This window comes from Galeopterus variegatus, unplaced genomic scaffold (genome assembly GCF_000696425.1).
Source record: "Galeopterus variegatus unplaced genomic scaffold, G_variegatus-3.0.2 Scaffold2041, whole genome shotgun sequence".
Classification (NCBI taxonomy): Eukaryota; Metazoa; Chordata; class Mammalia; order Dermoptera; family Cynocephalidae; genus Galeopterus; species Galeopterus variegatus.
Window position 1 is genome coordinate 89,107 of NW_007728152.1, and position 22,271 is coordinate 111,377.

Genomic DNA, 22,271 nt, shown 5'->3' on the forward strand with positions numbered 1-22,271 from the left:
GATCACCTATGTTATGTGCAAATGGAGAAGACAGTGCATTATTCTTAGGATAACCAATTAGTAACTTGCTCACAGTAAACCCTTACCTTCCAAACCAGGATAGTTTAGTCGGAGACATGTCAAACTCTGGGACAACGATTTTAGGATTTTAGGCATGGTTACCCTTATGAGCTGGTTTTCTAAAGAGTGCCTTGAAAGTTCAGTACAACTCCGAACAAAGGTGCAAACTGAGTTGAAAGATTTGTAAATGTGTCTTCAGAATAACAGCATGAGGGTGTTTTAGCATCCCCACAGCAAGCTGTAAGGATTTCCCCAAGTTACAGGGAAAGCGGGAGCTGTGTCTTCGCACAAGCGCACAAGGACGTCTGCGTCTTCACGCCGGGCCCCGCCCCACCCCAGGGAGTCACGTGGGCGAGGCGTCTCCTTAGGGGAGCGACGGGGCTTTGTCACGTGACCCAAGCCCTAGTTTCGCACAGGGATGGAGCCGGAAGAGGGGACGCCGTTATGGAGGCTGCAGAATCTGCCAGCGGAGCAGGGCCCGCAGGTGAGGAGGACGCTGGCGGCGGTGGCGATGGCACGGGGTCCAGGCTCCGGGTCGGCCTGGCGTGCAGGTCAGGCCGGGTACGACCCAGACACGTTCCAGGGCTCCTCAGGGACGGGAGGGGGAAGGGGCGTGATTTCGGGCAGTCAGCCCCCTGCCTCCCCTAGGGACCTGAGGAGACCGAAGCTTGGACGCCACCTCAGCACCTCAACTTGGAGTCGCCGCCCGAGGGGCTTTGCACGCAGACGCGCCCGGTGGCGCCCGTGGAGGGAGGGGGGGGCGGCCCACCTGCTCCCACGCGCACCCCGGGACCCAGTGACCGTAGGCTGTGGACTGTAGTAGCTGCCTAGTCTTTGAAAGCTTATGACGTGGAGTTGGTGGTTTGCAGCCTCTTCATATACGTTCTGTTTATTAATTTAACACATACTTCCCGAACGCTCCATAGGCACCAGGCACAGTGTTAGGCAGGGGATACCTGGTGACCTAGAACGAAGCCGACCCTGCCCCCTTCGGGGCGACAGAAAAAAACTTGGTCAGCTCTACGAAGGAAGCGAAATATTTGGGCGACTTACTTTAGTTAACGGTGGTCTCAGGAGGTGACATATCCTTGAGTTTATGTGGTAACCTGGCTTGTGAGCATCTGGAAGAAGCTGCCTCATTCATTCGTTCAGCCGACTTTTCATTTAAGTCTTCCATACGTTGAGCGCACCGAGTGAGACAGTCTGTGCCCTGGTGGAGCATCTTTTATAAATCCCAATTTCCACCTGCCTTTTTACTCCATTTCATTTGCAGTGGGGAAAACGTCGGGGAGACGGAAAGGAATTAACTTACCTCCTACCAGGATCAAGAAAAAATACCTTAACTGTTTTCTCTGATTTTTCAGATGAGGAAAGTGAAATGTCAGTAGAGGGTTTGAGTACCTTGCCCAAGGTTGTCCAGCTAGTAAGTGGCAAAGCTGGAGCGTATGCCCAGACTTACTGAATCGTAACGGCCTTCTGCTCTCCTCTCTTTTTTTCTATCCACTTCTTTACTGTCATATGTACTGATGACTCCTAAATCTCTGAGTCCAGCCAAAAGTCTCTTCCCTGAGTGTCAGGCTTCTGCCACAGGTACCTCAAATTCAGTCTGTCCTTGGCTGAGCTCCTTTTGTTTCCCTCAGGACCTACTCCTCCCGTAGTCTCATATTTGTGGCACCACCACTTTCACTACATTACTCAACCTGAAATGTTGGGTTTCATACTTGGCCCCTCCTTTTCACATCTCTTTTACCTCTTTTTTGACTCCATTTTGAGTGTCCTCAACAATTTAGGCTCCCGTCATCTCTTGCTTGTAAACTGAAGACGGGGGCCTTTGGTCCCACCCTCTCTTCTCTCCTTATATCATCCAACATGTTGGCAAGTTTATGGAAAAGTAATGCAGGTATGTGAATAGGTTGCTTCCCTGTTAGCACGGATTAAAGTCTAGGCTCTTCTGCATTGTATACAAGGCCCTTTACAATTTGGTCCCTGCCTACCTCTCCACCCTTGTCTTCCGTTGCCCTCCCCCACCTCCCAAATTGCCTGCTATTCCCCAGATCAAATCTTACACTTTCATCCTATGTATATGCAATTGCTTGTGACTGTAACTGTCCTTCTCTCCTGTTTACATGGCCAACTACTTGTTCTTTTATGACTTAGTCTTTTCCTTACTTCCTTTCTGTGCTCCTTTGCACCTTCCATAAACTTCTATTATAGTCCCAATCATCTAAATTGCGTTTATTTATTTATATGCCTTCCTTTTTCTAATAGACTAAAGCTCTGTATGGTAGGGTCTTATTTTATTTATCCTCATTTCCCTCATCTGTAAAATGAGAATAGTAATAATGCTTACCTCATAGGGTTGTAGTGAGGATCAGTATAGTGGTGGGTACCTAGTTAGGGCTCTATAAACAGTTGCTATTATAATTACTTTTCATTACCTTATTTAATAATTGGAATGACGTGTTCATTTGTATTTGTTGATGAATAAAAAACATATTCCAAAAAAGATAGCACTTTTATTTTTCAGTTTGAGTTTTGGATTTTGCATGGGGGCAATATGGGATAAGATGGAAAATATGTAGAGAATTTTAAATGAGTTTTGAATTAAGTACGCTGGTTGATTTATGGTAAATAAAAATTCTGTTTGTATGGTGCATTCGCCACTGTTTGGAAGTGGAAGTCACCAGTTGTTCATCTCTGTTCTGACATGTGTGGTGTTACTGGGAAGGAGTAATGGCTTAAAATGGAGTGAAATATGATCCAGGGGAAAGGAGTTGGAAGACTTGCTGCTTAAAAGTTATTTCCAAGTCGTTTGGGTTCAAACACTCCTCTTATAAGATACCAGTATCCCCTGTGAAAGATGATCATGTTAAATGTTTGCCTGGAAAAGTACTTACTGGCATAGTAAGTACTCAATATATGTTGAAGTCAAGGATCATGGGAATAGTAATAATGAGATAAGAAGAAGAATGATAATGGCTAGCAATGTTTAAGTACTTTGTTTGTGCCAAGTGATTTCCATGTATTCTTATTAATCCTTACAAATTATGAAGATAGATGATATCCTCATTGTACTGTTGAGGAAACCGACACAGAACATTTAAATTAAGCTAGAAAATTATGGAACTAGGATTCATACTAGCTAGTTTTGTTCCAAAATCCACAGTCTTAATCACTATGTTCAGTCATATATGTGTAAGGATTTCTATTGCTGATAGTAAGGAAGGGTAAAGACAAAAGAATGTAAAAGAAAAGTACTGAATGCTTTCTTGAAGTAGAGCAAAAGAAGTCTGAATGTTGTCAAAATGGAGGCAAAGCAAAATGAAGTTTATTGATCAACAGTAAAAGACTTTAATGTAAATGTCATACCCTTTGGTCAGTGGTGTAAATATGATGTCTAAGGATTTTAAGGGGAAACTTATACTTATCTTCCTCCTTTCAGGAATCTTGGAAAAACAATAGTGTATAAAATCATTTCAGCTTCTAAAGGTGGACATAATTATAGAAGGTCTGGGATTTTTGTGGAGCTCTTTTGATTAATAAGAATAATCTTAAAAATAGTTACATTTCAACCTCAGTGGCTCTTGCAGATAACACAAACTTCTCCAAACAACATTTGTTTGCTACAAGGAAGATAAATCTGTTTTATAATTTTACTTATAAGTGCATTTATTTCCTTTTTTCTCCCTAGTTTCTTCACAAGATAATTGATGGCATTTGTGGCCGAGCTTATCCTCTCTACCAGGATTATCATAGTGTTTGGGATTCAACAGAATGGATGCACATTCTAGAAGATATTACTAAATTTTTCAAAGCTGTGGTTGGTAAAAATTTATCTGATGAAGAGGTAACTTTACTCTAAATTTCTATACCTCATAATAAATAATAAATAAATAATTAATGCTCAGATTTTTTTAAGTTGGTCTTTAGAGGACTATATATTACAAGAGCCATTATCAGTAAATATATATTATATAACAACTAAAACCTCATAATTGTGAGTAAGTGGAAAATTTGACTGTGGAAGTTCTGGGTTGTTGCAGGTTTGTTTTTGGTTGTTTTTACTCTTTTAATTGTGAACCATGTAAAGCATACAGGACAAAACAGTAAGTTATATAACCAATACTTAACATTCTTGTTACCATGATTAAACAGTTAACATTTTTCTTTATGTGTTTCAAGTTTGTGTATTTGCTTGTTTTAGTAATAAAGTATTACAGAGATTACCTAAATATCCTTGTCCCCCCCGGGGTATGCCACCTTCACCTAGAGATCACCACTCTTGAAGGTGGTGTTCACGTTTTATATTCCATATTGTATGTATGTTTGCATCTTTAAGCAATAGATACAGTTATTTGGAGTGTTTAAATATGTGACTTGTAAATGGTGACATATGTATATGTTTGTAAATTGTTTTAATACAACATTGTGTTTTAGATTTAGAAATGTTGGTAAGTGTGAATCTAGCTTATGTATTTTAATCCCTTGTAGTATTTGATAGGAATTAAGTAATTTATTTATTTACCTCCCTACTGATGAATAGTTATGTCATTGCTTCTTTATTATTACAAATGGTGCTGTTGCAGACGTTTTTGTCGTCTTGTGTGCACCTGGGCTAGCCTTTCTAGGGTAGACATTTTGAAGTGAAATTGCAAGGTTATGAAATATCCTTCTTTAATTGAATTGCTTTTTCATCTTTGTCAAAAATCATTTGGGCATATTTCTGTAGGTTTCTCACTTTTTTAAAAAATGGAATTTTGTATGTTTGTCATTTTGACTTGGTTGATATTCTGGATATGAGTTATTTATTAGATATATGTATTTTAAATATCTTCTATTATGTGATTTGCCTTTTCACTCTTCTAATTTGTCTTTTGGTGAGCAGAAGTTCCAAATTTTAAGCAAATTCAGTTTATCAATATTTCTTTCAAAGGTTAGTGCTGTTAATGTCCTATTTAAGAAACATTTGTGTGAAAGACATTAAGATATTCTTATATATTTTCTTGTAGAAGCTTAATTGTTTTAGCTCTTACATTTATGTTACTGATGCATTTTGAATTAATATTTGCATATGCAGTAGGAGGCAAGTTCAAGGTTTTCTACTTGAATATCCAGCTGACCCAAAACCATTTATTGAATTGACTGTCCTTGCCCTGTAAGATTGCTGTGCAGCCTTTGTTGTAAGTTAGGTGGCTACACGTGTATGGGTCTGTATCTGGACTCTTTATTGTACTCTAATAGTCTATTTGTCTGTATTTGCCAATACTACATTGTTTTAATTACTGTAGAATTAAAGCTACAGTAAATTAAGTCTTGGTATCTGGTAATAGAAGACCTTCAACCTTGTGCTTTTTCAAGATCTCTTTGGTTATTCTTGCCCCTTTGCATTTTCATATACATTTTAGAATCAGCTTGCCAGTTTTAATGAAAAAACCTGCTCGGATTTTAGTGGGATTGCACTGAATCTCTGGGTCATTTGCAGGAGAATTGACATCTTAACAGTATTTAGCTTTCTAACCCATGAATTTGGGATAGTCCTCCATTTATTTAGATTTGCTTCAATTTCTCTAATATTTTGTAATTTTCAGTGTAGAGGTCTTGCAAATTTTTATCACGAACGGATATTGAATTTTATCAAATGCTTTTTTCCTGAATTTATTATTTTTTCTCCTTTATTTTGTTAATGTGGTGATTTTTGAATGCTAAACTTAGCTTGCCTTGCCAGAATAAACCCCACTTAGTCATGATGTGTATCGAATTTTTTTTATGTATCTCTTGATTTGATTTGCCAATATTTTCTTTAGAATTTTTGCATCTATATTTGTGTGATATTGGTCTATAGTTTTTTATTTTTCCCACTAGAATGCCCTTGTCAAGATGTCAAAGTTCATTTTAGGATCATGGAATGAATTGGGAAGTATTTTTTTCATTTCCTGTTCTCTGGAAGAGTTTGTGCAAGATTGATTTTATTTATTTCTTTATTTAGTGTTTTGTTACTTAATTTTCAAATATTTGAATTTTTTTTATCTTGTCTTATCAGTTATGATTTAATTACACAACAGTCAGAAATTTAAACAGTGTGATTTCAGTCCTTTGAGCTCTCTGTGGTTTGCTATATGGCTCAGCATATGGTACATTTTGGTGAATGTTTCAAATACATTTGAAAATAATGTATATTCTACAGATGTCAGGTGTAGTGTTCTATATGTTGATTAGGTTAAATAGAAAGGTAGTGTTTTTGATTGTTCTACATTTTAACTCATTTTTTTTTGTCTTTTTCTATCAGTTACTGAGAGTATGTTAACATCTCTAATTATGAATGTGGATTTACCCATTTCTCTTTCTAGTATTGCCAAGTTTTGCTGCTTTATATATTTTGAAGCTGTGCTGTAAGGTGCACACAGATTTATGACTGTTACATCTTTCTGCTTGCCATCCTTCTCTATTTCTTGTAATACTTGCCTTAAGGGCTAAGTTGTCTGATATGTTAGTATGGCTATATCAGCTTTGGTATTCTCCAGGTGAATTCACTTAAATGTTGATTCATCAGGCAGCCCTTTCATGTATTTTCTGTTTTGCAAAAATTTGTTAAAACCTGTTTGCTGGTTACTCATTCTTATCTTATTCTTTTCATAGTTACAGAAGTATTTATTTTTCTTTCTTTTACTATTATTTTAAAAGGTGTGTGAGAGCAGAGTGGAACTATGTTTTTACATTTTAAATAGAAAGGCCCTTTCATTTATTTTCTAACCACTTATTTTTATTTTTATAGATATTTCAGCAATTAAATCAGTTGAATTCATTTCATCAAGAAGCTATCATGAAATGCTTGAAAAGTAGGAAAGATGAAATTAAGCAGGCTCTGTTAGGAGAAATAGTAGATATTTCCTCTGCACAGCTACAGGATTTTGACTGGCAGTTAAAGGTGAGGATCTATTTATTTATGAGTATGTATGTTTTATTTCATTTATTATATTGAGAGAAATATTTATTTTTTTAATATTACATATCTGAAACTTTTGTGATTTTGAGAGTAGTGTCCCAAAGAACTATCAAAGACAGTATAAATTACATCTTTTGCATTAACTTGAGCTTAAGTACACTATAAACATTTAAACCATGTATAATATTGCATTGATAATGTAATAGACCTGTAAATCATTAAATGTCATAAATGGTGGGGTAGTATATATTCAACATATATTTTTGGCTAAAGCTTTCTAGACTTTATAGCTTTTTAAAGATTGGTAAATGTGATTCTTCTTCTAGGAGGAAAACCTATAATGTATTATTAAAACAATTTTTAAAACATTTTGAAGAGAGTTATGATCAGTAGGATTAATAAAGAACAATTTCAGACCAATTTTCCATATATTACAAGTACCTAGACCATTAGATGAGGAGAAAATAAATACACTGTGTTTCTTGATTTTAGCATGACCCTGGATAAAGTGCCTCATACTGTTTTTTTGGATTAAGTGGAGAGAAATGTGGGGAAGAAGCACAGTTGGCTTCATGACTAGATAAATAACCACCCAAAGACAGATGAATTTGTGTTAGCCAAGAAGAAAGTCTCTGTGATTCTTGTCTTGGCTCAGTCTTCTTTAACATTTTGATGACTATTATGCTTATCAATTCTGAAGATGACACAAAACAAGAGATATAGTAAATATATAATATGATACAATCAAAATTTAAAATTTTTTACAGCCAATTACAATGATGGACCAAGTGAAGCAAAATAAATTAATTAGGGATAACCTAAATAGGGGGTTTTCCATTTAAATAAAGATTTCATATTTTCATAAATATGAAAGATGGAGGAAAGTTGCTAATAGTCACATATATAAGAAATATTTAGTTGTTTTGTTTTACCAAAGTGTAGCTTGATTGATATTGATTTAGTCTTACGTTTTGTTGGTAGAAGTGCAGTGCTTCAAGTAAGAGATAGTTCTAATATATTCTGTTTCCAACCGTTAAATCTTTTAGTTAGTTTAGTAATCTTTTTAGTTTTGGTTGCCAAACTTAAGAGATTCTTAAACAAATTGGAACCCAACCAGAAAAGAATGATTAGGAACTTAAAATCATGGTACGTGAATGCTTAGAAACACATGAGACCTTGTACCTGGGAAAGATAAAACCTAGTAGAAATATGGGTTATCCTTAAAAGACTAAAAGTCATATGGATGGGGGAATAGATGTATGCTCATTGGCTTTAGAGACTATGATAAGGGCTAAGGTATATCATTTGCAATAAGGTGAGTTTGAATTCAGCCCATGGAAGAACTTTCTAACAACTTTGAGTATCTGGAAATAATTTTAACCCCTTCTTAAGGTAGCACACACTCTTCGTCATTGGTAGTGTTCAGTCATAGGCTGAGAACCCATTTATTGGAAATATTGAGGAGAAGAATTAACCATGAGATAGACAACCCGAAGGTGATACTTCCAAATCTCAGATATTATGGGTTCTGATTTGGATGAAAGAATGGAGGAGATATGTGAGGATTTCATTCTGTAGTCTGTGTACCTCAAGGGAGAATATTTGAGAAAGTTGCTTGTTAGTGAAGGTGTCTGTATTAGTCCGTTTTTGTGTTGCTATAACAGAATACCTGAGACTAGATAATGTATAAAGAACAGAGGTTTATTTGGCTTACGATTCTGGGATAGCTTCATCTGGCGTGGGCCTCAGGCTGCTTCTGCTCATGGCGGAAAGCAGCAAGCAGCCATCGGTTACAAGCAGATCACATGGCAAGATGAAGCAAGAGAGAGAGAGGGGCGGTGCCAGGGTGTTTTAAACAACCAGCTTTTGCGGGAACTAATAGAGTGAGAACTCCCTCACTACCCCTGTCCGCCAGAGAGAACATTAATCCATTCAAGAGGGATCTGCTGCCTCAACTCAAATAGTTCCCAACACTGTTACATTGGTGATCAGATTTCCACATGAGTTCTAGGAGGACAATACATCTAAACTCCATCAGTGTCCCTTACCATTGCACAAGTAATTTTTTACAAGTGGTAACACTCCAAAGATGTAGTTATTGTGGGGTTTTCTGGCTCAGATTCCAGGAAAATTGAGTTTCCGTTTGCCATCTGCCAATGAAGCTACAGTGCTTGTTTCAAAAAGTATTAATACCTTAAATATTTGGTTTCTCCAGTTCCCCTAGAATATACTCTGGGGACAGAAACTATGAAGTGAAGTAAATGTGTTGAGTGTTTTTGTTGAATGGCTCTAATTAAGATGGTATCCTGATAACATTTACCAATAGTTTAGTAGATAAATAGCTGATCATGAATTAAGCATTTTAATTTCTGAGAGTTTACCAGTATTTTAAGTCTCATTTATCTTTTTGTTTATACTTTCATCTTTTTTGCTATCTTTAACCTTTTTAAAGAATTCTCTATGTTGCTTGCTGCTTTGGACCCATTCAGTACTTCCCAGGTGTAATTCTGAGCCAGATATCTGCTTCTGCCACAAAACTGCTGACTGTTTGTCCTTTTTCCCTGCCTACTTCCTTTCTTTTATTCACTCTTTTTTCTTTCTGTGCTTCAAATATGTTGTTTTGACATAGGTTTAATTTAGTTCTCCCTTTCCCTGTACTTGACAGCAAACAGGAGTACTTTTTTTTGTCCTAATGTACTGTTACCAAGCTCTGATGCATATTTAATATAGTCCTTTTTACTATATATTAATTACTATTTTCCTAATTCTAAACAGCTTGCACTTTCTAGCGACAAGATAGCTACGTTACAAATGCCACTTTTAAACCTTCATCTAGACATTAAAGAAAATGGTGAAGTAAAACCATATTCTGTTGAAATGAGTAAAGAAGAGCTACAGAGTCTAATAAATTCCTTGGAAGCAGCCAATAAGGTATTTGTTTTAATTTTGTCATCTGGTTTAAATGTTTGTTTTGATTGGTACCTTTAGAGCAATAAAAGAAAAACTCACAGTTCACCTTCATGTTTCTTTTTTCACTGATATTTTATGTCAAGCACAGAAAATACTTTGTCGATATGTTCTAATCTCTAGTTTTAGAAGTTAAATTAATTATAACTTGTCATGTTTAGTTTCTTAGTTTTGAGCATAACTTATCAAGTAGTTATTTTTGAAAGAATAGTAGTGCTATTCTAACAGCTGGATTTGTTTTGCTTCGGTGGTCATTAATGTTAATAATAGAATTTTTACATGGGGTCCATGAAAGTAGTTGATTCTGAAGAGTTTTTATGATTAAAAAAATAGTGATGATCCTGAAAAAAGAGTGTCTTATTTAACTGGACAAATAATTAGAAAGTTGTTTTTATCATCTTCTAATTATAGAAGACGAAATATGGCTTGTAGTTATAACAAAATCAGGCTGAGACAAGGTAGAACTTCGCATATACAAAGGAGTGGCTAAATAACAATAACTACTCCTGGTGTTTAATAAATAAGAAAAATAGTATTTAAACAGTAGAAACTATTGATATGAGGAAGAAATAAAAATAATTATCTTTGTATATGTATTTTTCTTCATTATTGTTCAGCATTTTCTCTAGTGCTGTAATTTCAGTGATTAAGTCTCAATTATTTTTACCAACCTATCTTGCCACTAATCAGTCATCTTGATCCTATCTTTTAAAAACCCTGATATACTTCAGCTTTTCTCTATATATTCCATAGTTGCTCAAACATCTTAGTGTCTTGTTAACTGTTCTACATGCCAAACTGGTAGCTCAAACCTGGCTTACCTTCAGATGGGTCTAAATATGTAAAGGGGTGTGTGGTAGAGCCTGGTGTAAATGTTAAAAGATTCTGAACCATAGGTCCTGGCAGGTATGTGCACATCGTTTCTGTGCTTTGTACTTGCTTGTTATTAGTTCTCCATGCTGTTTCTCACAGATTTCAAATCAATTTCATTTAGTATACGAGTATATCAGTGTCATTCTATTATAATCCGATATTTTCCCCCATTTGTGTTTTAAGGTGGTCCTGCAGTTGAAATAACTGGAAATGATGAATACCAGTGCTGTCAGATTTCACTGCTACAACTGATTTGTGATATGGCAGAATGAATACTGTGTGTTCAGAAACCCTGCAATGTATTGACTGTTGTCCCAGGCTGAGAAAGCAGCAGTATTGAGATGACAAAGATAAAAATTTATCAGCATCCCTGAAGAACAGGAAATTACATGGTTGACAGGAAATACATAAAATGAAAGATGAAAAAGCTATAGTAGCAGTTTATATTTTCATAATGATTTTTTGCCTCATTTATTAAATATTTGAGAAATCTTTGTAGATACAGAGTTTTATTGAAAGCTAAAAATGGGTTCTAAAGTAATGTAAGTCTATAAAGCACAAATATACTTGAATATTGCTTAAAGGATTATGTGAATAGCAAAGACATGTATTATGGATATATAAATAATTTGTGATATTTTAAAAGAATAACTTTTTCAAAGAATGTATAAGTTGCATATATCACTCAGGAGATTCCATATCTTTTTCATATTTCAGAGGAAAGATTATAAGATGTAAAATTCCTTAGCCAAGAGCTTTGTCAGATGTGAACAAGAAAAAATATTCTAAATTTCTTTGAACAATTTTGAGTTTATGAATTCTAGAAACTATAACCTAGAACACAGAAAAATCACAATAACACTTCTATGTTTCTATGTTTGATTGGGAGACTATGCTCTGATAAAAAGAATGGATGTCATTGTATAGTGTGTATAATACTATTCAAATATCAGATAAAACTACGTAAAGGTTCATTTTTGTTATAAACTCTTAATATTGAATTTATCACTTTTGAATGTTAATAAATTCATTGGAATACAAACCATTTTTAACCTTAGTTAACTTTAAATACAAGCATTTGAACAAATAAAATGTCATATTTTTTATATATTGCTTTATTTCATATGACTTTCCATATAACTCAGTAAATCAGTAATACATTATTGATACCTGCTGTTTGCAAGTTTTATGGTTCATTCGAGCATCAGGTGTCCAGAGCAATTATTCCTATTCTCATCATACGGATGAGGATAGGCTTAGAGAGTTTTAATAAATATCTGAGTGTGATCTAAACTCGAAATGTGTCTGTAGACTTGTTGTGGTCTATGAACTGTTTCTTGTAGACCAGTGATTAGATAAGGAGCTTGGGCTAGGATGTTTATCAATATACTGCTTTCTTCATCAAGAAATTTTGGTTATGAAAAAAGTATTAGCTAAAGTAAAGTGTGTTAGTGTGGCGGCCGATCACCTTCTTTTGCAACTTGCTTATGTCGTGGACCAGTAACAGTTTGTAGACCAGCACTTTGTGCAGCACTGGTCTTGAGATCTCTTCTGAATTTCAGCTTTCTATGCAGTTTCTCCTTTACAAGGAAAAAATCTTGCTCTACTTGTCCCTCTCTGACCCCATGGTATCACTCTATTAGCATATTCAACAGCTTTACTGAAATCTAATCGGTATACTATGTACTGCGCATATGTAAAGTGTGCAATTTGATAAGTTTTGACATATATACACCCAGGAAAACATCACCACAATCAGGGTAGTTAACATATTGATCTCTCCTGAAAGTTTTCTGCTGCTGCTCTGTAGTTCCTGCCCCTTCCCCACTCCCTTCCAGGCATCCACTGTTCTGCTTCCTGTCACTACAGATTAGTTGCATTTTTGAGAGTTTAGTATAAATGCAACCATACAGTATGTACTCTCTTTTTTTTCTTTTTAAAGAAATCTGGCTTATTTCAGTATTTTTAATTTCATCCATGCTGTTGCCTATATCAATAGTTCATTTCTTTTAATTGTTGAGAAGTATTCTGTTGTAGAGTTCTGCCACAGTTTGTTCACTCGTTTATGGATAGTTTGCTTGTTTCAAGTTTTTGTCTATTATAATATACAGAGTGCTGTGAACATTTTTGTATATGTCTCTGTATGGACATATTCTTTCAAGTAAGTATTTTAGAGTGAAATGGCTGGATCATACAGTAGATTCACGTTTATCTTTTCAAGATACTGTCAAACTGTTTTCAAAGTGATTTTACTGTTTAACATTCCCACTGCAGCCTATGAGAGTTCCAGCTTCATCTTTCCAACACTTGGTATGGCCAATCTTCTTAATTTCAGCTATTCTAATATATGTATAGTGGTATCTCACTGTTGTTTTAACAATCATTTCCCTAATGACTAGTGATGTTGAGCATCATTTCATGTGCTTATTTGCATCTGTACATCTTTGTTAAAGTATCTGTTCAGATCTGTTGCTCATTTTTTTCATTGGGTTGTTTTCTTAGTATTGAGTTTTGAGAGTTCCTTATATATTCTAAGTATAAATCCTCTATCAGATATATACCTTGAAGATATTTTCTTCCAATCTGTGGCTTGTCTCCCCCGCAACCCCGGAAATAGACCTTATGTATTTTTTAGAACAGTTTTAGATTTACAGAAAAATTGAGATGATAATACAGAGTTCCTTCATACCCCACTTACCCCATGCTGGTATCCCCTATTATTAACGTCTTACATTACTGTGGTGCATTTGTTATAATTAATGAGCTAATATTGATATGTTATTATTAACTAAATTCCATAGTCTATTTAGATTTCCTAAGTTTTTACCTAATGTTCTTTCTGTTCCAGGATTTTGTCCTAGGTACCATGTCACATTTAGTCGTCATGTCTTCATAGATTCGCCTTACTGTTACAGTTTCCCAGAAGTTTCCTGTTTTTGATGACCTTGACAGTTTTGAGGAGCATGGGTAGCTGAGATGATTTTGTAGAATGTCCCTCTGTTGGATTTTGTCTAACGTTTTTCTCATAATTAGAGTGGGGTTTGGGGAAGGAAGATCACAGAAGTAAAGTTGTTGCTTTGTTTTGCTTCGCCTCCCACGGATTTGTCACCCCTCTTCTCCTGGGTGACGGAGATGCAAAGGATTACTCAAAGCCCATCTCTTTCAAGCAGTGAGAGACCCCGAAGTGGTTAATTTCCTTCCGGAACCCTCAAGTGAGAGGCATCATTTCCTTGGGAAATTAACCCCGAATTGGGGTTCTCTTCATGCATTTATTTTCCAGACCAGGAAGTTACAGGAAAAGAACATAGGTGGGATTATAGTTTAACAGTATAGGCTGGTAACTTTCAGTGAAACAAGCCAGATGACATTCCAGTAAGGCAATTAAGTAGTCCTCTCAATAACAGCTTGATCTTAGCAAACATTCCTTCTCCAGCAATTTTCCAGTATCTGCACATATCAAGCAGTAACCTGTCTGTCCTTGAGCCAGCAACCTTGCTGTGCCACAAATCTTTATTTTACACCAGAGACTTTATAGCCTGAGGAAAATTTCCAGTCCTCTGCCAGGTCAGTATTTGAAACTGCAAGGCTTTGGAAAACCAGGCTTTGGAAGTACATATGCTTTTTAGTATATTCCACATAAAGTACCATTTTCATTACATGCTATCAAGGGTACATACTACTAACATGATTTATAACTTGACATTGTCCCTGATCATCTGGCTGAGATAGTTCTTGTCGGTTTTCTTCACTGTGAAGTTACTCTTTATTTCTCCTTTTTCCATATTGTACTCTTTGGAAAGATGTCATTCCTTAAGGAAGAGGAAGTTGTGCTCTTCTCCTCAAGGTTGGAGTGTCTACATAAATCATTTGGAATTATTCTGCACAGATTTGTCTCTTTTCTCCCATTATTAATTTATATCAATATGGACTCATGGATAATTATTTTATTCTTTGGGTTATAATCCAATATTGCTTTATTGCTCAAATTGTTCCAGCTTTGACCATTGGGAGCTCTTTCAGTTGGCTCCTTTGATACACTTCCATCAATGGAATAGGTTTTCTTTGGAAGGAGAGAGGGGAGTGTTTTCTTACTTTCTGGGTTTTTTTTTTTAGAGCATTTTCATACTTTCTAGCAGTACAAGATGCTCCAGGCTTATCTTGTATATTTCCTCCCCAGTTGTAGAATCAGCCATTTCTCCAGGGAACCCTGGTTTCTTTTATTGAATAATGGTGTTAGAAACCAAGCTAGGTGTGCTCATTGCTACTGAGATGTTTGTTTTAGGCCCTCTCAGTGCTAAAAGAACAAAGAAATATGTGTGTATAATAACCTTGTGTATATCTATAAATTTTCTTTTTGTATAATTATATATATATTAAGCTAAGTGGGTTCATACCGGTGTCTCCTACTCTAATCCATTACCATATGGATTATTATAGCTCCCTACCCTTCCTTATCTATAAATTCCCTCTCCAACAGTGAAAAACCTGTCTTCCACCATGTGACATCCATTTTCTTAATCATTCAATTCTGGTATACATAAGTAGCAGTCTCTGAATTGCTTTATCTGTACCCCTGTGGGAAACACCTTTACCCACTAGCTTACATGCAATGCTTTTTGCCTTTAGTCTTACAGACGCCACTCATTTCCATAGTTACATAGGTCAGTATCTTTTCTCCCCACCCTCTTCAGTAAGGTTGTTTTATACATTTTTAATACAGTTAGGTGTTTTTTGGTTTGTTTGGGTTTTTTTTTTTTGGCCATGATCCATATTGCTTGCTAAAATCTCCCAACATCCTAAATGGTTTTTAAAATTGCTTTACATTAAGATTCATGCTTGGTGTTGTATAGTTCTATGGGTTTTGACAAATGTATAATGCCATGTATCCACCATACAGAATAGTTTGACACCCTAAAAATTTCCCATATGCTTCACCTATTTATTCCTCTCAACTTTCCTCTGAACCCCTAAAAACCATTGAGTTTTCAGAATATCTCTATAATTTTGCCTTTTCCAGAATGTTATGTAATTGGAATCGTACAGTATATAGCCTTTTCAAACTGGTTTCTTTCAGTTAGAAATACGAATTTAGGGTTCTTACAGGTCTTTTCATGGCTTGATAGTTCATGTTTTTTTCTTTTTTTTTTTTTAATCTCTGAATAACATTTGACTGTATAGATGTATAATCCATCCACCTATTGAAGGACATTGGTTTGCTTTCACTTTTGGTCATTATGAATAAAGCTGCTGTAAACATTTGTAGGCAGGTTTTTATGTGGACACGTTTTCAAATTAATTGTGGAATATCTTGGAATGTGATTGCTGGATCATATTGCAAGACTGTTTAATGTGCAAAGTTGCCAAACTATCTTTCAAATGACTACCACTTTATGTTTCTTTTTTATTGTGGTTAAAACACACATAGCTTGAAACCTCTCAACACATTTTTAAGTATATAGTATGGTATTTTTAAGTATATGCACATTGTTGTAGAGTAAATCTGTAGAACTCTTTTACCTTGCATGACTGAAACTCTGTACCCATTGATCAGCAAGTAGCAACTCCACATTTCCTCCTTTCTTTAGCCTCCAGCAGCAACCATTCTATTTTCTGCTTCTCTGAGTTTGACTGCTTTGGTAACTCATATAAGTGGAATCATGCTTTATTTGTTTTTATGTGCTAACTTATTTCACTTAGCTTCACTTATTCACTTATGAGGTTCATCCATGTTGTAGCATATAATTCTTTTTTAAGGCTAAATAATATTCCATTGTGTATGTATACCACATGTTTGTTTGTTGATTGTTTCCTTTGCTGTGCAGAAGCTTTTTGGTTTGATGTAGTCCTACTTACTTACTTTTGCTTTTGTTCCCTGTTCTTTTGATGCCATATCCAAGAAATCATTGCCAAATTTAGTGACATGAAGGTTTTTCCCTATGTTTTCTTTCAGAGATTTTATAGTTTCAGGTCTTATGTTTAAGTCATTAATCCATTTTGAGTTGATTTTTGTGTATGATGTAAGATAAGAGTTCAAGCTTTTTTTTTTTTTTCATGTGGATATTTAGTTTTCACAACACCATTTGGTGAAGAGATTGTCCTTTCCCCATTGTGTACTCTTAACACCCTTTTCAAAGATCAGTTGACTGTGTATGTGTGGATTTATTTCTGGGTTCTCTATTCCATTGGTCTATATGTCTTATTTTTATGTCACTACCATGCTGTTTTGATTACTGTAGTTTTATAATACGTCTTGAAGTGAGGAAGTGTTAGGCTACCAGCTTTGCTCTTTATCAGGATTTTTTTTTTTAAAGTGGCTATTAGTGGTTCTTTATGGTTCCATATGAATTTTAGTATTTTTTCTATTTCTGCAAAAAATACCATTGGGATTTCGATAGGGATTACATTGAAGCTGTAGATTGCTTTGGGTAGGATAGATATTTTAACAATATTAAGTCTTCAATTCATGAACATGTGGTGTCTTTTATTTGTGTCTTTAATTTCTTTCAGCAACGTTTTGTAATTTTCAGTGTATAATTTTTTTGCCTCTTTGGTTAAGTTTATTCTTAAGTATTTTATTCCTTTTGATGCTATTGTGAAATAAACCAGGCACAGAAAAACAAATACCACATAATCTCACTCATGTGGAATCTAAAAAAGTTCGTCTCATACAGTAGAGAGTAGAATAGTGGGTTACCAAAGGCTGCAAAAGGTAGGGGGGCAGGGAGGATGAGAAGAGGTTGATCAGTGGGTACAAAGTTACAGTAACATAGGAGCTATTATAAATGGGATTTTCTTACTTTACTTTTTGGATTGTTAGTGTACAGAAATGCAACTGATTTTTCTATGTTGATTTTGTATCCTGCAACTTTACTGAATTCTTTTATTGGTTCTATCCATCTTTTGTGTGTGTGTATGTGTGTGTGTGCGTGAAATCTTTAGGGTTTTCTACATATAAGGTCGTGCCATTCATGAACAGAGATAATTCCACTTCTTCCTTTCCTATGTGGATGCCTTTTATTTCTTTATCTTCCCTAATTGCTCTAGCTAGGACTTCAGTACTATGTTGAATAGAAGTGATGAGAGTGGATATCCTTGTCTTGTGTCTGATTTTAGACGAAAGCTTTCAGTTTTTCAACATTAAATATGATGACAACTGTGGGCTTTCATATATTTCCTTTATTATGTTTAGGTTATTTCCTCCTCTTTTAGTTTGTTGAGAGTGTTTTTATTAAAGAAAGTGTTGAATTTTGACATATTTTTTTCTGTATCTATAGAGAGCATCATGTGTTTTTTATCCTTTGTTTTGTTGATGTGGTGTATCAATTAATTTTTGTATATTGAAATCCCTGCATTCCAGGGATAAATCCTACTTGATCATGGTGTTGATTCTTTTAATGTGCTTTTGAATTTGGCTTGCTAGTATTTTGTTGAGGATATTTATGTTTATTATCATTAGGGATAGGGGCCTGTAGTTTTCCTTTCTTGTTATATCTTTGCCTGACTTTTTAGTATCAGGGTGATGCTGGCCTCAAAATGAGTTTGGAAATATTCCCTCCTTTTCAATGTTTTGGAAAGTTTTGAGGAAGACTGGTGTCAATTCTTCTTTAAATGTTTGGTAGAAAAATTAAATGTTTGGTAGAATTCTTCAGTGAAGCCATCTGGTCCTGTAATTTTTTGTTGTTGTTGGGAGGTATTTGGTTACTGATTCAATCTCTTTACTAGTTATAGATCTGTTCAGATATTCTTTTTCTTCATGATTAAGTCTTGGTGTAGGTTGTATGTTCCTAGGAATTCATTTTTTCTAGGTTATCCAAGTTGACACATAATTGTTCCGAGAGTCTCTTAAATCCTTTTTATTTCTGTGGCATCAGATGTAATATCTTCTGTTTCATTTCTCATTTTCATTTATATGAATCTTCTCTTTGTTTTTCATAGTTTAACTAAAGATTTGTCAATTTTTCAGGCATTTTCAATAAACCAATACCTAATTTTATTGATTTTTGTTTTTCTATTCTCTATTTCATTTATTTCTGCTCCAATTTTATTATTTCCTTCCTTCTACTAACTTTGCACTTAGTTTTTCTTATTTTTCTAGTTCCTTTGATATAGAGTTAGGTTGTTTATTTGAGATCTTTCTTCCTTTTTATGTATGTCTTTACCACTGTAAAATTCTTTTAGTACTGCCTTAGCTGTATCACATAAGTTTTGGTATGTTGTGTTTTCATTTTCATTTGTCTCAAGATATTTTCTAAATTTTCTTTGATTTCTTAATTTGCCCATTGGTTGGTGAAGAGAGTTTCATTTAATTTTCCCATATGTGTGAATTTTCCAGTTTTCCTTCTGTCATTGATTTCTAGTTTCATTCTATTGTGGTCAGAAAAGATACTTGCTATGAATTCAATCTTAAATTTTTATAAGACTTGTTTTCTGACCCATCATGTGATCTATCCTGGATGCTCTTGAGAGGAATGTTTATTATTCCAGTGCTGTTGGGTGGAATGTTCCATATATGTCTGTTAGGTCCATTTGGCCTATCCTGTTGTTTAGGTACTCTGTTTCACTATTGATCTATCTGGATGTTCTATCCATTATTGAAAGTGGGATAGTAAAATCTACTATTATTGTTTTGCTGTCTATTTTTCCCTTCAGTTCTATTAATATTTGATTCATATGTTTGGGTTCTCTGATGTTTGGTGCATATATATTTATAATTATTATATCTTCCTGGTGAACTGACCCCTTTATTATTATATAATATCCTTTGTCTCTTTCTGTTTGTATATTGTCTCCTGTAAATTTTGAATTAAGGGCTGTGGATTTCTTTTATCAGAAACTCTTAATCTCTTTTCCCCTCTGGTGTCCCTCTGCAGAATTGCAGGTTCTCTAGAGCTGCTACCAACTGCATCACTCTCTTTTTTTCTCAGCAGCCCAGGCTTCTAGAGTATTGTAGGTCCTGTTAGTGTTCCAAGTCAGGCAAGAGAGAAATCAGTTCCTTGGGTAGCCTTGTAAAGCCAGAATATCAGACACAAGCTTCAGCCTTCTCTCCACACCCTCCCCCCCACTCCCACCCTAGGGAGAGGCCACTTAGCTGTATCAGCTTCTGCTGTATTGCAGGTTCTCTGAGGTCCAGCAAGAAGCCCAGCTCTCTTCTGTTCTCAGCAGCCCTTAGGCATCTAGTGTGTGCCACGTTCTGTCAGTACATCAAGACAGAAACCTGTCATTTGGTATCCGTCTGAAAAGCCAAAGCTCTGGACTCATGCTCAACTCTTTCCCTTCCCTGGGAGAATACAGGAGTTGAGAGTTTTCTTTTGCTGCTTCCATGCTGAACTAGGGGACTGGACTATGGTGAGTGCCAAGAATTTTCCTACCTGAGACGTGGCTGCTTTTGTACTTGCCTGTAGCGTAGATGCCTCCTAACTGGTTTCTGGATTACACGGAAAGGCAATTGGTTTGTGTATTATTGTTGATTTAGTATCTTGACGGGGAGAGGAAGGAGAGTCAGGGGCTTTCTATTCCACTATCTTGATGATGCCACTCCAGTTTGCATTTCTAACAGCAGTGAGTGAGAGTTGCTGTTGCTCTGCATTCCTAATTGCATTTGATATTGTTAGTATTTTGGATTGTAGCTATTCTAATAGAGGCGTACTGGTATCTCATTGTTTTAATTTGCAATTCCCTAGTGACATACAATGTTGAGCATCTTTTCATATGCATATTTTCTATCTAAATCTTTGGTGAGGTGTCTGTTCACACCTTTTGCTCATTTTTATTAGGTTTTCTTATTGTTGATTATTAAGAGTTCTTTGTTTATTTTAGATATAGGTCTTTTATTAGATACGTGTTTTACAAATATTTTCTCTCCGTTTGCAGATTGTGTTTTCATTTTCTCAACTATCTTTTGAAGAGCTGAGGTTTTAAATTTTGATTTAAGTTTAGTTGATTAGTTCTTTTGTGGATCATGCTTTTGGTATCATAGCTGATAAATCATTGTCTAACTCAAATTAACAAAGATTATTTCTTATGGTTTTTTAAAGAAATGTTATAGTTTAAGTTTTACATTTAGGTCTATATTTATTTTGTGTTAATTTTTGAATATGGTACAAGGTATGGGTCTAAGTTTGCTTTTTGTATATGAATAATTGTTCCAGCACCATTTGCTGAAAAGGATAGGCACTGCCTTTGTTCTCTGGCAAAAATCAATATCCGAACTCCATTGTGTTCTATTGATCTATTTGTCTATTATGATATCTATATCACACTGTCTTGATTACTGTAGTTTTATGATAAGCATTATAATCTGGCCGTGTTAGCTCTCCAACTTTTGTTCTTTTTCAAAGGTGTTTTAGGAAGATAGAATAAAATTTTATCCTTGTAATTGAATCTTAGAATTAGGTGCAAAAGCAGAGCTATGATTATGCAGCATTTTATTTTCTGTCTAGGTTTATTTAAGGAAAAGCATCCTAATATTTAAAACCCTTTTAAAAAGGATAGGCTCAATCTAAAGTCCTTTGAGAGGGTAATCTCCCTTTGCAGATACCGAGTATAAGTGCTATCTGTCACCCACAGACAGCCTCTGATTTACAGTCTGTCTAGCCAAAGCTGTCCAATCTTGTGATGACCTGCCTTGCAAACCCAAACATAATTCATTGATAGCACAATGTCGCATATTCCTGTGATAATTGAAATAGGGAAAGTTATATTTAACATTCTAGTATATTTGTCTTCTAATAAAGCTAAAGTTTCTGTTAAGAATGCTCTTTTCTTCTAAAAGAGATTAACTTCTCTTGTTAATTCCTATGTTGAGAGTATGATATAATGATAGAACATATGTATAGTCTCAGTGTCCAGCTGCTTTTGCACCTAATTGACATCTGCCACTGATATTTTCTCTTTAGGATATATGATTAATGTCTGATTTTTCTTTTAAGAAAATCCTGAGCTTAGTTAAAGAATTACAATCATGTGCCACATAATGACATTTTGGTCAAAGACAGACCACATATACAGTGATGTTCTCAGAAGATTAAAATGTCTATATCATATAGCCTAAGTGTGTAGTAGGCTATACCGTCTAGGTTTGTGTAAGTACGCTCTGTGATATTTGCACAATGATGAAATCACTTGATGCATTTCTCAGAATGTATTCCTGTCATTAAGCAATACATGACTGTATTACTTTTTGTTTATATGCTACCAATAAACCCAAATGTGGACTTGACATACTTGGAGATATCGTATGTATTTAGGCTTTGTTTATTTATTCATTTTACAGTGGAAATAGTAATTAACAAGAAGGGTGGGAAAGTTCTGTTAGTCACTTGGGCTTCCTTCATCTACAAAATGTGTGCTAGTATGTTTTGATACAAACCAGTTCCTCCTTTGAACATCTTTATAATTTAAGTCTTTATAAAAATGCTTTCATGTCAAA

General features: G+C 35.2%; 1 protein-coding gene across 1 annotated transcript; it reads left to right on the forward strand.

Moving 5' to 3' along the window:
- The first annotated feature begins 409 nt into the window (after positions 1-409).
- Positions 410-12,139, forward strand: COMMD8 (COMM domain containing 8). The gene is made up of 5 exons (XM_008580174.1): positions 410-544; positions 3,752-3,907; positions 6,833-6,985; positions 9,779-9,934; positions 11,027-12,139. Exons 1-5 carry the CDS (start codon positions 479-481, stop codon positions 11,045-11,047), a joined length of 552 nt encoding a protein of 183 aa, XP_008578396.1. The 5' UTR covers positions 410-478; the 3' UTR covers positions 11,048-12,139.
- Positions 12,140-22,271: the final 10,132 nt, after the last annotated feature.